Source organism: Formica exsecta, unplaced genomic scaffold (genome assembly GCF_003651465.1).
Source record: "Formica exsecta isolate Colony F162 unplaced genomic scaffold, ASM365146v1 scaffold18, whole genome shotgun sequence".
Lineage (NCBI taxonomy): Eukaryota > Metazoa > Arthropoda > Insecta > Hymenoptera > Formicidae > Formica > Formica exsecta.
Window position 1 is genome coordinate 12,895 of NW_021849113.1, and position 17,428 is coordinate 30,322.

At 34.9% G+C, this 17,428-nt stretch overlaps 2 protein-coding genes across 15 annotated transcripts in view; one reads left to right on the forward strand and one right to left on the reverse strand.

Moving 5' to 3' along the window:
- The window catches only part of LOC115233624 (N-alpha-acetyltransferase 20), a 1,853-nt gene extending 765 nt beyond the window's left edge, over window positions 1-1,088 (forward strand). For 2 of the 3 annotated variants that reach the window (XM_029804159.1, XM_029804160.1), the window contains exons 3-6: window positions 188-278; window positions 371-500; window positions 617-753; window positions 831-1,088. In XM_029804159.1, the coding sequence (XP_029660019.1) occupies window positions 188-278; window positions 371-500; window positions 617-753; window positions 831-916 (444 nt within the window). In that variant the 3' untranslated portion in view covers window positions 917-1,088. Of the gene's footprint in view, window positions 1-20; window positions 100-187; window positions 279-370; window positions 501-616; window positions 754-830 lie in introns of those variants that run through there. The other variant, XM_029804161.1, reaches the window with a different exon arrangement.
- Window positions 1,089-1,245: 157 nt separating this feature from the next.
- The window catches only part of LOC115233618 (uncharacterized protein CG43867), a 73,828-nt gene continuing 57,645 nt past the window's right edge, over window positions 1,246-17,428 (reverse strand). For 7 of the 12 annotated variants that reach the window (XM_029804137.1, XM_029804136.1, XM_029804145.1 and 4 more), the window contains 18 exons: window positions 14,145-14,312; window positions 13,541-13,726; window positions 13,195-13,409; window positions 12,469-12,703; window positions 12,085-12,256; window positions 11,650-11,886; window positions 10,966-11,257; window positions 10,464-10,737; window positions 9,703-10,092; window positions 9,079-9,252; window positions 6,390-6,682; window positions 5,431-5,764; window positions 4,950-5,189; window positions 4,650-4,786; window positions 4,412-4,541; window positions 4,070-4,279; window positions 3,846-3,981; window positions 1,246-3,498 (listed from right to left, as the gene is read on the reverse strand). In XM_029804137.1, the coding sequence (XP_029659997.1) occupies window positions 3,434-3,498; window positions 3,846-3,981; window positions 4,070-4,279; window positions 4,412-4,541; window positions 4,650-4,786; window positions 4,950-5,189; window positions 5,431-5,764; window positions 6,390-6,682; window positions 9,079-9,252; window positions 9,703-10,092; window positions 10,464-10,737; window positions 10,966-11,257; window positions 11,650-11,886; window positions 12,085-12,256; window positions 12,469-12,703; window positions 13,195-13,409; window positions 13,541-13,726; window positions 14,145-14,312 (3,888 nt within the window). In that variant the 3' untranslated portion in view covers window positions 1,246-3,433. Of the gene's footprint in view, window positions 3,499-3,845; window positions 3,982-4,069; window positions 4,280-4,380; window positions 4,542-4,649; window positions 4,787-4,949; window positions 5,190-5,430; window positions 5,765-6,389; window positions 6,683-9,033; window positions 9,253-9,702; window positions 10,093-10,463; window positions 10,738-10,965; window positions 11,258-11,649; window positions 11,887-12,084; window positions 12,257-12,468; window positions 12,704-13,194; window positions 13,410-13,540; window positions 13,727-14,144; window positions 14,313-17,428 lie in introns of those variants that run through there. The other 5 variants (XM_029804138.1, XM_029804140.1, XM_029804141.1 and 2 more) reach the window with 5 other exon arrangements.

Consider the following 17,428-nt stretch of genomic DNA (forward strand, 5'->3'; position numbering starts at 1 on the left):
AAAGATTATTTATATTTATATTAACATCATTTTTTATTCTCGATAATACTTCATATTGAGAATAGAATATTGGCCATTAATGGCTTAAAAAATAGAAAAGTAATTTCCATATTACAACATTTTGTTTTATTGAAATAATTTGGAAAGTTTCAATCTATACTTGCTCATTTTTCACATTTCTATTCAGTATGGCCTTTCGTTTTATATGCATTATCTTGCACATTGGCCAGAATACATTCAGGTAGCGGAGTCTCCGAGCGGTGAAATTATGGGTTACAGTAAGTATACTCAGTTCCAGCATGTTCTTACAACAATGCGTAATTCTCTCGTGTGATCTAAAATTAGCATTATTATTCGGAAACCATCAAAGTCATGGGGAAAGCGGAAGGTCATGGAGAAAATTGGCATGGTCATGTAACAGCCCTCACGGTCTCTCCTGATTACAGAAGACTGGGTCTTGCTGCGATGCTAATGAAGTTTCTTGAGGAAGTATCGGAAAAGTGAGCAATAGTTTACTTTACTTAAATTGTCATTTAAACATAGATAAATAATTTTAATATTATTTTTATTATTATTATGCTATCATTTGTTTGATCAATCTTTTTATGCAAATCAGGAAACAGGCCTATTTCGTGGATCTATTTGTTAGAGTGAGTAATAAAGTTGCAATTACCATGTATCAACAATTGGGATACATCGTGTACAGAACAGTATTAGAGTACTATAATGGGGATCCGGATGAAGATGCATATGGTAGAGATTTATTTTGAGGAATCTAAGATGCTAGATCTTTATGTATGTGAGATTAATAGAGATGATATTGGTTTTAGACATGAGGAAAGCACTGTCGAGAGATGTTAAAAAGAAATCTATGATTCCATTAACACATCCTGTGAGACCAGAAGAGGTAGACTGAAATTTCAATAGTTTCTATGTGTAATGCAGGATGAATATCGTTCAAACTTCTTGTCTCTCTGATTGCGCGAAACAGATCGAAAAATAAACTAATGAGTAAATCATATGAAACATATTTGTGCATGTAGAAATTATTATAAATATTGAGAAATACATGCCACTAAGAATTTTTATGGTGGCTTTTCTTATTTATAGTAAGTTCTCTCCTCACATATACATTCTAAGATTGTCAATAAGGTTTCCTTTACAAAGATATCCTTTTATGATCTTCCATTTTATCCGCTTAATTTTTTCCAAGTAAAACAAAAAAAATTAATTCACCACTCGATATTAACGTTCCTACGCTTATATTAATGTGCAGTTTATTTGTTCTCCTGTACAATAGTACACAATGTTTTCCATTTGTTTCGCTCGTATCTTTTTTCACATATGAATAAATAATAAATATAAATGTAGGATGTGAGATAGGCTCGGTAGAATGCGATCCAGATAGAGCTCGATTGTGTAAATTACTAGCTGTCTATTTTGATTCTACTAATTTTTAGAAACGCAAGTCCGTTTTTATGATATTTACACGAATGAGCGAGTCTAGTACACGGTGTACGATTTTTTCAACTACGTCACATGACACCATAGGTGCTAGTCACCCGCGCAATAACATCTGATATCGCGTACGATATATTATATAAAAAATTAAGGACAAAATGTCTCTCGTTCTTGCATATCTTTGTACTGCTCTCAATCGTTTGAGGTTCGAATTATTCGTACAAACGTTGTCATAATGTGCTAAATGAAGCCGGGTATACGTGCGCATTTTAATCCGTCTACATTCCCAGACAATGTAAATAATCTAAAGGAGACTGCAAAGATTGATCTTTGAAATATCCTTTTGATGTTTTACGAAAGTCCTTCGAATTGAGATCCATTGTTCAGCTCGTTTTATTCCTCCTCGCAAGAAAATAGACAGGATCGTGTAATATAATCTCGGAAATTACAAAATCTTGTAGAAGTCTTGTACGTATTGCACGAAAGCCCTACTTTTAGCCGCGCTCGTAATTTGTAATCGCTAAAAGGAAGACGTTTGCTAGTTACGTAGGACACGTCGAACGCGAGTACAAAATTTCTTTCTCTTTCTCTATGTATATATAGACACGCTATAACTGTTACGTATATTTTAATACACAATGTTGCACACGTATTATGCGCAGGAACGCGCGATGTTAATTATTAAATAGTAAATTACGTTCCCAATGTTACACCTATTTGTGTGTAATAGTGTTCTTGTAAAAAAAAAAAAATATACCTTAAATAAATATCGGATACAAGACTAGTTGTTATCGAAGTTAAAATATAACGATATATCAGATTTTTCTCTTCATTAATTGTTCTCGCGAGTAGCTTTACACATGTAAAAAGCAAAGAAACGAACATCCAAAGATAAGAATAAGAGAAAGTATAATCAGTCTCTCTTTCTAGCCAATAAACGGAATGTAAAATAGTTCCGTTTATTAGATCTATTTACTATTTTGCACTAATATTCTAATCGTTAAAATAAACTGAGTTTTTCTTTTTAAGTTGTTTTTTGCCTAAATATATCAAAATCGAATTTAGACAAAAAATAAAATTATTATACAAATTTAATTTTAATATTAAATTTAAATTTTTAATTACAACTTATATACAATCTCGATTAAATCTAAACTCAATTCAAACTTAATATCAATTAAGTTCAAATTTGTATGCGTGTCTAACAGAACAAACTTATTTTAATAAAATAAATTTAATCAAATCGAAATTTTGATAGAAATAAAAACGCAATGAAAAAACTATTTAATGGAATTAGAGAAAATTATATTGCAAATTATATGACATAGTAACGAGACATGTATGCTTAGGTCGCGATGATTGTATAATTCGGTAAAATTGGGAAGAAACGTATATCGCTGTGTCATTCGATATATCTCTAAACATTTAATAACTTGATTAATATATACACGTGATACGTGAGTACGTCATTGTTTACGCAATATTTTACGCGTCTTTTTTTTTGCTTTTAATTTTTGGTATATAAATACGGTAGTAAAAATCTTAGCGTGATACTTAGTCGCGGGATGAAACTATTCGATGTGTAATCGCGCATACTAATTATAGGCAGTGTTACAGATCGATTTTCATTTCAACCACTTTTAAGCCACCTGTACGATTCTTCATAGTTAGCTCTGTGTCGCTGCTAATCGTTAAATATATTTACATTGATACGGTTTTATAGAAGTATCGATACTAATTTACATGCATAATTCGACATAAACGTAAATATGATTCAAACGTTACTGCGATTGCGCCTCGCAGAAAAAAAACGATGCGCTTCACGCAATTATGATACTAATACTGCACTATTACGCTGCTTTTATATAATACAAACGACAAAATAAAATATGCATCATAATCAGACACATCCGCACACATTCAAGAAATATATTCCCAGTCTTTCTCAAAATTAACACGACCAGCCTTTTTATTAAGGTCTTTGGTGATCTGGCGTCGATTTCAATATATCAGGTTGAGTTGGAAGACAGCTTGAACCTGTAAAGATACAGCTCACTAAATACTGTTCTTGTAAAGTAATAGTATTAAAATTAATTAGTTACTAACAACATTCATAACATTGATGTTTTGTAAACAAACAAAATTACTTAAAAATCGATTAGTTTTATCTTTTTTGATTTATTTACTAAAGAAATTAATTCTAAAAAATCAGCCATCTTCCTCATTTATAAAATTCAAAGAAATAGCTATTCTATATAAATTTAGATCGTCAATAATTTTTTCTATTTCATTTGAAGGTTTTCAATACAAAATATTAAAGTTTATAATTTCTTTGTAACACTTCTTGTAACATGAAGAAAACAGAGATTTTTGTTTTCACTAACCAGTTGCAGGTCTCAGAGTGGATTTAATAGATCGATGTGATCCGTTGCGGGTCAGAGTATTCATTTGTGGAGTGCCTGGTAATGCGTGGCCTAATGCGTTCATATAGTCGGCAATCAGCAAAGTTATCTCCAAAATCTGAAACAATTATGCCGTAAATATATGACGAAGATAAAATATTTTTTTCGATTACTAAGCTCTCCACAATGTTATATGATATACGCACTTTGGGTTTAGAGAGTGCAAACAGTAGTTTCTGTTCAGCCGCACCCTCATCCGGACAAGCAACAAGCATAAAATCGTCTAAACAGCCACCAAACGTCACTATATTCGCATAATTATAACGGCACATGACCGCCATTGTTTGTAACTCAAGTAATGTTACACTATCCTCGCAAACTGCTATCCAAACGGTCACGGGATCGGTTTGTTTCAACTGAAAAAGTTTTAGATTAAAATCTCAAATCGTATATATACATTTATAATTGAATAATCTGATTATTATATTATGTCTATAAAATTATTTCGTTTCTGTACTTATGTAATATCTGTAACAGCCTCATTGTACCTTTGCTTGGTACAGGGTAGCTCCGAAGAAAGGCCACTTTCTGGTACACGTGAGATATATACGAACGCAATCCAATACGCTACGTCCTTTCAAACCGATCCACTTTTCCTGCAATTTTTCCTGCAATTCCCTGATAAAGGAAAACAATCGAGCGAAGGTTACAATATGAAAAATGAACATATGCTATTTAAAAATAAATGTGTCTAATGTTACTTTAGTTGAGTTATCGATTATTCACCTCAATTGATCGGTGGTAATATTGGTCCGATAGCGTATCGGATAAAATTTATCCAAGGCTTGAAGCACGAGATGATGCGGATTGTTTCCGGGGCCGCTGCCACGTGCTTTATCATTATTGTATTCTCCAAAGTCGATCTATGAAATTAATTGATTAAATGAGATTGTATAAAGTAATGAATTCATTAAATTATTTTATAGACAGTACAAAAAAGGATATTTATGATTACATTTGAAATTTCATATAAAATATATAAAATGTATTTCACACATATAAATCATGCATCTAATATAATCGTACCTGTGCCATTAACGATGCCAATTCGAAGGCGAGTTCGCGATTTAACGGAAACTTTCCTTGTACAACTTGTTGATTCACTTGATAACACAATAAGAGCCTCTCCTTGTCTGTTTCCATTTTAGCAGCTTGCCGCCAGTAGCATCGCGATTTGTACGTCAATTGTATCACTCTGGTGTTTTCAAATTTTCCCGAACCCTTCTCCCGTAATGCGGTCTCCCATTTTGAAATAATATCGCACAGCTAAAACATAAGTTTATATCTTGAAGATTCACCTAAAGAATCAATGCTGATAAAGAAGTAAAATTTTTATAATCTGTTTAAAATTCTTCATTATTTTACAGGTTCAAGTAGAGAAGGCTAAAATACAAATTTGATTCCATAAATTCCAATACTATATATATAATTCCAATATATATTTTTACGAATGATGTGATAAGTATGAATTTTTTTTAATCATTTCACAGTTTCAATTTTTACAAACCTTCGCTTGCAGGTCGATGAAATGTTCGAGTTCCTTTTCGATCGGATCATCGCTGAATAGCGTGAAGCCAGATTGATGAACGTCCCTGCAGCCGATTTCTTGATTAAGGGTGTTCAGAAATTCCTCTATCGTTGTACTACCGTCGAAACTCACGACTTGATACGTGCCATTGAGAAAGTGAACCGGTATGGCATGTGGCAATGAATGATGGTACGGATTCTTCATTAATATCGAGAGTACTTCCATCCTCGAGGGTTTCACCTCTCTACCACCATTCTGCAAGGTTCTCTCCAAGGCTCGCTCGCAGTAAGCCGCATATTTGCCGCATTCCGTTCTAGTGTAATGCGTAACGTAACGTAATATAATGTAATACAAGATAAAATAATATTAAACGAGCATTATAATTGAATCGGTCATTGCAGAAGAGATGAATTTTTAGAATTTTTGAGACTATTCGAAATACATAATTTGTTAAAGTGGATTCTATTTATCGAGAAAAAAATGATACTAATTAAAATTAATTAATTAGAATAGCCTTAGCAATGCACATTTCGAATTTTGGAAGTTTTGAGCTAACAATAAGCAAGATTCGCGCGTGATCTCAAAGTCTCCAATTATATATTTGCACGGAAAGGAAATGAATGAAAAAATCATAAAAATCGGACGAAAATGGTATTATTAGGATTAATGAGTCTAAAAGTTCTATCTCATCTCTCAGGCTCATCATTCAGAAATATGGAGATAATGGCCTTAAAGCTGCTTTCCTAATTGAATTTGCAACATTGAAAGCTTATGTGAAATCTTCTTTTCTTCATATTTATCTTCATATTTAAAACATAATAACTCAGAAAATGGCATAAATAAAAATTGCCAAAAATTCCCTTCGCTTTCCTGAGAGATTTCTTTTCTTATCTTTCTTCGCAATGATCGAACCGCTTCTTGGATCAGCTCTCACTCACTTGCTGTCAGCATTTCTCTGCAGGTGCAGTTTCAGGTACCACAGTAACCGATTGTTCCTGGGTAGAAAGAGAGAGACGGCGAGCGCCAGGAGCTGCCATCCTTGGATAAGCACGTACTGCGCGGGATTAGTTTTGCAGTCCAAGATAGTGGATGTCGAGTGGCCCTGCGTGAGCGGAGGACTGTGAGAAGTCGAGGCCGTTGATTGTGCGTCCGCATTTTCACCGCTGCCATTTGCCGCGGGACTTTGCGTATCGCAGGTGAAGAGCGATTGCGTGGCGCAGAGGAGGAGCTGCTGCAATGGTATGCTGGCATACTACTACGTCCCTGAATATTATATATATTCAGCCAAGCCTATAGCTTACTACTTTTCATCCCCGTCAAAAGGTAAACGCGTTAACGTTTTACTTGCGTGATTACGATTGTAAATCAATGGCAATTGATCAAATATCTCGATATTCGCATCATGTTATCTTACTTATCTTTTTATACTTTTTATTATTATATATACATCAGTTTTACTGTTTTATTATTTTATAAATATATAGATATTCATTCTCCATATGTGTACGCATTATATGCGTGGATATTTTACGAAAAATCGGCGGATTAAAAGAAACTGAGAGATATTAAGCCAAATTGAATTTTTGTTTCTCGACAGATCGAGGATTAGTTAGAAAATGCTTGACTTCCTATTCTATTTTTTTTCCATTCTCATCGTATTAGCATTTAAATAAATAATATTTAACAAGCACAAGCACACCATTAAATAAATAATCTTTTTAAATAAAAGATTCGGTGCAACAGTGGCTTTCCATCTTCAAGAACTTGAAAAAATTAATTTAAATTTAATTTTCTCAAATTCTCTATTAAAATGGACTTTTAAAAAATTTTTCTTTCGCGGAATAAAACAGCAATACATTTTAAGTGCATGTGGAATAGAAAGAAAATTGTTTCGTAATACTCTTGTGTGATTTTTCTTAAAAAAATTAAATTATTTATTCTCACTAATAAAGAATTAAAATAAGCAAAAAGGAAAAAAAATCGAGATTATTCACTTAATATAAAAATTAAAAGTTTATAATTTTGGAGAATGAGAATCTCTCTCTAATAATTTCCCTGAATATACTGGTTTTTACTGACATAAACTAGGAAATAGATTTTATTTGAATTAATTATGTTTCGGTTAGTAAATAAGCACGAGAAATTGAAATTTCAACGCACAACATGTTAATTGAATAAAACGCGTATAAACTCGATATAAACCCTCAAAATCGTAAGAAGAATGTGAATGAGAAAAGCTCTTATGCTTCTAGGCCATGTGAATCAACCGCACCAACTGTAAAGCGTTGCGTTTACGTTTATTGACGTTATATGAGACGAGTGAGGCACTTTTCCCGTAATTTTGCGTCCAGCGATGCAATATTCATGATAATATATCCATATACTATGCGTCTTTTCTCAGGAATTTTAGGCAAAAGGATAAATATGAAAGAAGAGAGGAGAAGATGACAGAGGAAAGAGAGAGAAAGGAAGGAAAAAAGAAGAATTAAAACAATACAAAAATCCAAAAGATATTTATAAGATATTTAAAGGACATCTTTTTTAAAAATTTGAAGCGCTATTTAAACATCTTTACAACATCTCTTAAACGTTCGTATTGTTTGAGGAGCGGGAAGGGGAGGGGGGTGACGGAGGAGAAGAGGAGAAAAGTAATGGATTACAAATTTCACTTGTTAGAATAATCTATTTCGTTGATAAAAATCTAAATCTTTAAGCAGCATTCAAACAGAGAATATTCAAGTAACTATTGCAACTATTGCAAAAAGGAACTCATGAAAAATTGGAAAAAAAAGGAATTTAAAAATGTTTTTCTGTGTGTGTCCTCATGTACACCAACATACCATTCTGCAAGTGTGTTTGTGGCGCGAAACGTATTTTGACGGAAGTAAGTAATAATTACAATCTGTACTTTGTAATCTGTACGCAAGGATTAACAGAGATGATCGATAAACTATGTCGATTATAATAATATCATGATAATCGTCGAAATATGTTCGGCTCACATGATGGACGTTAGGGTAATTTGATCGGGTATGATGTATAAATATTAAAGTATATGATAAAAAGTAAACGGAAAAACTTAACACCATCGTGATATATAACAGAATTGATAAATGCATGCGATTTTATATAAAGTGAGAGCCTAAGAGACAGCACACTTAAAGCGGCAAATGAGAATTAAATGTGTTGAATGATTGTTAAAATTAAAAATAGTCGTTTTGAACTTGGTCAAGTATTATCACTGCGGTGACAGAGCGGATATATTTTTGTTATTTAAGTATTATCGGGGGCCATTCTTAGTTAAACCATTCCGCTAAACCATTATTTGTCAATTTTCACAAACCCAAAAGGATTACTTGTAATACTTGACTAAGCATATTCAATGTACCATTTTCCGCGTTGAAAGAAATATCGTTTTCGAATGAACATGATACCATCATCAGAACGTGAAGTGATGTATGAGATAGTATAGATGAGATCCATCCAAGTTTTGATAAACGAATGATCGATGGGTATTGATCTAACTTTAAAAAATGGTACAGGATGGTTGAGTGTTTTTGTTAAACAATAAGCAGGACTTACAACGCGCGCAGTACCCAGTGACACAAGTCTGGCGGCCTTTTTTACCTGTACGCCCAGACGATGTTGCGTGTGACGACTTGTCTGCTTTACCAGTGCACATATAAATTCAGATTGAAGTTCAGGCTGATCTAGGCATTGTTGCAACGCATTTTGCGCTAGAACCACATGGTAGTCGATACCTGCTTGCTCTACTGCCACCGACATAAATAGTTGACAGGCCTGTGATGATTAGAAGTGCGTAAGATTATTAATGATACATCAGGCTTGTTCGCTTTAGCTACATTTTTTACGCTCTTTCTACATTAAAAATAAAATCAATATATATTTAGATTATAAAAGAGGAAAAAAAAACTGAAACGTTTAAAAAATATAGCTAAGAAGAACAGATCTTTTATTATAGAATATCGTTAATAATTAAAGTAATGAGAGATTTATCTATTACCTAAAAATTGAATTAAAAATTTATGCGAATTTCGTAAAATTCTTAAAATGAAATATATATACATTTTAAGGACAAAAAGAAAAAAAAATATAGAAACGTAGCTCTACAAGCATATATAACTGCGATAAAACAATGGCAACAATTAAAACTTTCAGTTCTCTTATGCAAAAAAATTTAGCATAAATTGCAAAGTAATTGCAAAAGAATCGATAAGGGATCGTGTCAACCTTGAACAGCTTTATAGCTTCGGTTTGCAGAGATTCGGAGGTCAGGCTGGTCAGCGGACTAGTGATGCTCTCTTTCGTGTGTAACAGCAGAGGATGCCGCCACAGAACGCAACTGGGATCACCATCGGTTTCCATTAGTCTCTGCACCAGTTGCTCGTACTGCGTACCCGCGCTCGGTCCGCCACCAGATACCACCGTCAAGTGGTAGAGCCAGTTGTCCTTATCCTGCTTATGCGGCATCAGTAGATACGTCGGACCCTGATGCGTCGGAAAGATGCCGATCGTTCTCTCGTGCGGGCACTCGGCATCTCTTTCTTCGCTGTCACTATCCGACACATGTTCCACCTCCTCTACTCGAGCGTCCCTCATGTTGATTTGGCCGATAGGATTCTAGAATCGCGTCAAAGATAGATTAAATATATAAAGAAATGTAAATGCAAAATAATATAGATGCGTTCAGAAAACACAATATGTGCCATTATTATCGAATAAGCAAGTTTTCAACGAACGAAAAATGATCAGTGAATAATCTCTTAATATATGTTTAATGATATAATCTTAATAACATAATTAAATATATAAATTAATATAATAGTTCGTACGAAAATCTATCCTATATATTTCAATTAATTAAATGCGTCAAGATGTGTAATCGTTGACATTCAAGCAAATTCAGCGATCATTTGTTGAACATGGCCGCTCATTGTACAATTGTTGTATTTTCCGAATGCATCTTGAAATAATACATATTATATACTCACCGTATCGCTGGGGCATTTAAAATAAAGGAACATTTTGCCAATAAGAACGCACCAACATTTTTTTGCATGGCCATTTTTCACTTTTGTCAACCAGCCTTGTATCGTTGGCTTGTTGTCCTCCTTGCTAAGTAGAAGTTTCGTTGCGTTTCGCCTTTGCACATTCTGTAGCACCCTTATCCAGTCCTCCATCGTAGCTATACAGTCCGCAGTCAAATAATATGTCTTTTTACCAGTGGCAATTTCGAAAGTGGCTGCACCTTCAGCTCTGTTGATCCTGAAAAATATACGAAGATATATGGAACTGCTTCTATGCGTTTCTAGTTAGAAATTAAACATATTCGAATATAATATTATATTCGAATATATATTTAAGTCTATGATACGGAATCTGTGATGTGTTTATTTTTTCTGTGTTATAAACTATTTTTTCAAATTAATTTTTTTTCTGTTAAAATAATTTATAAATAAATTTTAAACTTTATCTTAAATTACATATTAATACCTGCACACTTCATCCAAGATTATTTGGCCTTGCGGCTTTCGATTGACATCATTCTGGCTCTTCCAATACGTCAATACGCCATTTTTCAACACGAACCATCGTTTTCGCCAAGTTTTTAATTTACCACCAAGTTTTGCTAGATGACCCGTCTTTTCTAGCGATTCCTGTCTCTTTGGACTTTCGCCGGAAACGCGCATCAGCAAGCTAGGCATACTGGATTCTAAAGACGTCGAACTGAGCGCGTCGGGAGGTATCGCATAATCTTCAGATAATCCTGACTCGAGAGAAGTATCTGCAAGTCAAAGAAACTTAAAGTTGTTGGGTGTCAAATATTTTATGCGCGCAACTGAATATTTTCTTTTAATAATTTATCTTCCTTTAAAAGCGAAATACATTATTAATCAAAACTTATCTTCTCGAGAAAAAAAAAAATATATATATATTTTTTAAAGTGCAAACAATATTACTTCATTACGATTTCTTTTAATACAGGGAATTTTCTCTTACTTTGAACATTTTTCTCTCATTTTGAAAATAAATAAATGGAATAGCCTTAAAAATGTCGATAAATGTTGGTTCTTTCATCACTACACATAAGCGATAAGATTATAGGGCTATTTATCTTATCGTAAAATGGATGTATAAGATGTATAAATGGAAATATATTATGTTAATCAAACTCACCACGTTTTACACTTTTACTAGGGGATCCGCTAGAACTTCTTTTTGCGGGACTCAGACTACTGGTGGTTTTGATACTTTTTGAAGGACTGCTCCCGCTACCGAGAGAAGAATCCGTATTGTCGGACGAGCTATTGGTAATTCTGGTATTGGTTTCGGTTTGATTCGGATGTTCTTCGCCATCCGAGCTATCGTCGGAGCTGTCGCCGAAAGGCATGGATCTGATTTGACTGGCACGTCCTGAGCAACAATCGATATGATGACAAATGTCGTTAATTTATACAAGTTGCTTTATCAACTATTAATTAAATTATTCAGTGTAATTTTTGCTAAATCAACTAACATTCCCTGCATATTTTTTTTTAATGCTGACACAAAAAATTTATAATGATTAATATCCTTTTAATATTTATAATAATTAATATCTTTATAATTTACCTTTGACCGTGGCGTATACTGGAACAGAAATATCGCAGTAGCCTTGAGAATTGTGTGCCGTCAAGTTGTGTCCCGTGGCTTGGGAATGCTTCGACGAACTCGTGTTGGTCATCGTGGAAGGTGCCGACTCTTCGTTTGTCGGTGGACCGATGCCAAGGCCACCGTCCGCTACCTATAAACGGTCACCGAGATTGTTAGAGAAAGAAAAACCCATCTCAGAATTAAATTAATCAAGCAAATTTATCAAATTAATAGAATCGAGATTTATATTTATATTTATAAAAGAGAGAGAATTTTATTATCTCTCAAAATTTTAATTAATGTAATGTACTTTATACAATTTTTGCAATGTCTTTAGAGGACCAAGACTAATGTCGTTGCTACCTGATATATTTTCGCCTCCCAGCTGGGAAACCTATGCAACGGCGGGGTCGGCGGACGAGGGCCTTGCCCGCTTCCCTGCAGCCAGTTCATACCCTCTCGACTAGGCGTGTATATCTCAGCGTAGTCGTGCACTGTTTCCGAGCTTCCGCTGTCTCTGCTCACCTCCGAAACGCCGGACATATTCGGCAACATCACTAGATTCTCCACCGCCGCGGCTAATTCCTCGGACAGCAGACTAAGAAAGGATAGAGAGAAGCGGCAAGTATAAAGTACAGAATCAATTCAATTGCTCTCTGTACGGTATGTTCAACATGTGCGCGCGGCTCTTTAAAATCTATTAATGTCTTTTAAATTAGAGATACAAAGTAAATAAATTTGCTCCAAACATGAAAAAAAAAAAAAAAGTATCATATATAATAAAAAATGTCATACATAAAAATATAAAATATATAATAAATTTATGAGAGATAAATAAAAGATACACGTGATAACAAAAATATAATAAGAGGAGGGTTGACGGATCCCCTCAGGAAGTCCCAGGACGTTACAGGGTACCACATTTCGAAAACTCGGGCGCCGCTATTACGTCGTGAGGCCTCCCAAGGAGAATTGAGAGCCGAATATATTTAGTGTGTTTGTAAGAGTAAAAAGGATTTAGTCTCGTATCGCGAAGCGTTTCGTCCAACGCGAATGAATGAAAGCTACGAGACGGAGAGGAAGCTTTACCTCGAATCCATGTTGCTGGCGGCGACTCCTCGTTGAATGGTACCGCAAGCAGACAAATGTCTTCTGTGCTTTGTGCTCGTGCTTTGTGGTTCCGCCACGATATTCTGCACGCACTCTGGTACCGTCTGCGGGGTACCCTCCAGGCTTTCCGATCGTCTGCGATCGATACGTAAGGTAGGATCCACTTCCAGGGACAACGACGGTCTCGTTGGTGCCTGCATTTACATTTTTCGTTAAGAAATTTACTTGAGAATATATTATAAATAAAAAATTAATATCGATGTTAGAAAAAAACGTTCAATAAGGGGAACTACTAAAAAAAAAAAAAAAAAAAAAAATAACTTACGGGTGGTTTGAGTCCGATATTGGTTATATGATTGCGCAACAATTCAAGCTGTTGATTGCATTTATTATTCTGTTCTCTCAGATGTTGATTCTGTTGTTCCAGTTCTCTCAATTTATTAGTGACCCATTCTTTGATCCTTGCTGCTTTCGCCTCCACTTGCCTGGCGTCTTGCAGCCGTAACTGCCTCTGTGAACGAACAACGATAACTGCTCAATAAAATAACTTCGACTCGATGAGCGATAAAATGACACAGGCCTGATATCACTCATTCCAGCAATCGTCAGATATCTCAAGAGATTACAGTTGCTTTAGAGTATCAAGGAAAGAAATCGCTGAATCGTAAACGAGAGAGAAATAACTTATACTTATAGATATATAAATATTATTAAATAAATGTAATTATCGAATGATTATTTATTTGAGTGATAAAACTATCATTTTTTCAAATCTATCAATCAAATATCGTGATAATTGCAATTGCAAAGAAATACTTCATGATTTAAATTAATGAGAGGAGTTTAAAATACTTTTGGTATGTTTAATTTACGTATTCGAAAAATGCTTAGATTTCTGTAACAGACTATAAAAGCTCCGCGCGCTTTACCTGTTCCTCGACTTGGGTCTCTAACTTCGAGATGCAGGCGCAATGGACATCCTCGATCTTGTCATTCTGCGTACCGGAGGTCGACGGTAGCGAATGCGGCGGGGAACCAACGCCGGATGTGCTCAGGCAGTATTCACCCTTCACCAGCCGCTCCTCCATCATCCGTACCTAAAAGCGAAGAATATGAGCAAGAGTTCAAAGCTTTATCGCGTTATGCTTCTTAGCAACATTGAATTCAGTTTATGGACGTGCATAATATTATCGACATTATATGGGATGTTCCATGAACCTAGCGAGCCACCTCTCATCTTTCCCTAGAAAAAATGTCGAGGGACATCAATTGGTCGTCATTTTTCCACATCTTTGAATAACTGATCTTCAAATCATAGATCTAATACGAAGTAAAATTTATTTAAAATTAAATAAGAAGTATAAAGCTTACTGTTTGCACTTTTGAAACTTAGAGTTCGCGAAAAGAGACTTTTAAGTTTTATCGTTGATGACGATTCTTATGTATCATACACATATAAAAATCTATATGTGTAGATATTTTTCAAGATATCTTTCTCGCCAATTTATGCAATAACTTATTTGCTAACAAATCATCTACAGTTCACATACTTTCGCTAGTTCTCCGTCCAACAATCTTCAAGAGCATCCGATCTTGCTAATGGAATAAGTATCATCACCGCTAACAGAGTCCAATGAATTAGATAGTTGCCGGAAAATATTGCTCACTCGCAAATAATTGCGAATCAAGGACACTATATAATAGTTATCGGAGAATTTTATTTGGTTTCCCGAGAAAAGAATCAGAAATACCAAAGAATTATCACAGAAAGACCTTTGGTAGTGAATAATCGCGAGAACTGGAGACACTAAATAATTACTATAAAAAATCAGATAAATAATAGATAATTGCGGACCAAGGGAAATTATAAGAGATACGTTATAGCAATTGTTATATTAAACAATTATCGCGAAGAGGACACCAAAGAACTAGCAGTATATCAAATCAATGGGCAAATAATCGCGATCGTACACGAGGGTAACGGAAGCTCTCACCATGGAGTTCGTGATAAAGGAACGATTTTACCGGAAACCGACTTAACTCGTGCGAAACAAAATTCGCACGAGTGTCTACAATGCCACGTTGCGTTTGCGTGCGTTGCGTTGCAAACAGAGAGAGAGAGAGAGAGAGAGAGAGAGAGAGAAAAAGAAAGAGACAACTTGATGCACGCCGGGGAAGGAACCCTTCGCCTACAGCACGTATCATACGTACGTATGGCGTTTACACACAGATATATATGTATATATATATGAACGCGGTGAGCGTTTCGTAGAGCAGCTGTCAAAAATCGATATCGCGCGCGCCTTAATGGCAGGACAGAATAAACGCGGCGAACGTACGAGCGAGAACGAACGTCCAGCCGAGAGACTAGCCGAGAGAGAAAGGGACTCGAGAGAAAATCAATACGGGGAAATCCTCTCTCTTGCCGAATGTTTTCCCGGCATGTGCCTCGTCGTCGTCGTGCATGTGCTACCCGACTTATATCGATCTCTCCCCCGTCTCTTTCGTCCTCGACCACCCCGGTTTTCTCGCGCGCGTTTCGGTCTTTTCTCGCTGTCGCCTTTTGCGGTCGCGTACAAACCGGTAAAAGGGAATCGACTTCTCCATTCTGGCGAAATAATAGTTCATTTTCCAATTACGTTTTCTGCGCTTTTGTCTAAAGAATAAGAACCGGATGTCTCTCGTCGATATTGCATTCGCTTAAAAGACATTTAGAGCGATTGTCATTTATCGTAATTTTCCAAGTTTTTAAACTTTATTAATTTTTTTAAATTTATATATTTCGGAAAAAAAGTTAATTCTTTAATAAAATGCTCCCAAAAGACTAGTTAATTTTATTATATATAAAATTCTTTCTTTTCCTCTCTATTTCATGTATGGAATTTTATATTATACAAGAAAGATATCTTGAAATAAATTCACTTGTATACACTTTTAATTCCACAAAATTATATCTAAAGTATTTTTTATAAATAAATATTTAATATAAATTTAATAATATTTTAAATAATATATGAAAGCCATTAATATAAAATAGAATTAATATTATATATAAAAAACTTTCGCGCTTGAGCTGTGCTACTTCTTCGATTAAATCATCAGTTCTCCTGCTGCCATCATAGTATCTTACCCCGATTAGACGCTGCCATGGTGGACGATGTTTTTAAATTTTAGCTCTAATTCCTTTTCTTATTCCTGCGAATCGTCGGAGCGATATTTTTCATTCACGGTGTACTCCTCCGCCGAGAATCGCGAATTAAATTAATAAAAAATAAAAACAAAATAAAAAAAGAGCGGTAACAAAAATGATACAACAAATTTCGCAGACGAACGCACGTGCGGAGAGAGTTTTCTCGTCTAATCGCCGATGGAGATCGCGCCGAACTGAAGCGCGCGAAACGAACAAACATCGAGGGGTACATAAACTGCGGGGGTTTTCTAGAGGCGGTGAGTCATGTTGGCTCATGGCCAATCGGAGAATTTGTAGATGCTACTCGTATGCATATATACTCGCGACGCACAACCACCGTGGGTCAAGCCGATGACCCTGAGTCCTAAGCGAACTCGTTCCCTAAGAGCGTCTCGCGATAACGATAATCCGACCTGAAAAAAAGACCGCAAATGCCAAAGATAAAGAGATAATCGGGAAAAATAAATTTTCCAAGCAATCAAAGGAGAATTAATAAAATTTATGGATTTGATAAAATATGTAGAAAAATATTTGGTTTCCATCTCACCTAAACTTTTCACAATGGCTGTTTTGAGGGAAGGACCAAGCTATAGAAGGGACGACTTAGAACAGACTTTAATCGCGGGTGTTCCTCTCTTTTTGACTTGGGGGAACGTCTTGAAATTTATCGATCTGTTCCACTTGTTTCTCGTTAGCGCAGGCTTATAGGAAGGAAATGCAAAGGAGGATGAGGACGATTCGCACTTTAATAATAGATAAAGATGAAATCAACGGTGTTTGAATGCCCTATGTATATACAGGATGTGTAAATTACCGATTCCACGATTCAGAATAACATTTATAGCTCTTGTTTATATATGTATATATGTGAAATAAAAATGGTAGATGTTAAATGTACACATATATACGTATGTGTATCAATCATGTAAAAACTTTGAATTATATAAATATAATTAATATATAAATTAATTATATATAAATTATATAAATATAATATATAAAATATAAATTATATAAATATAA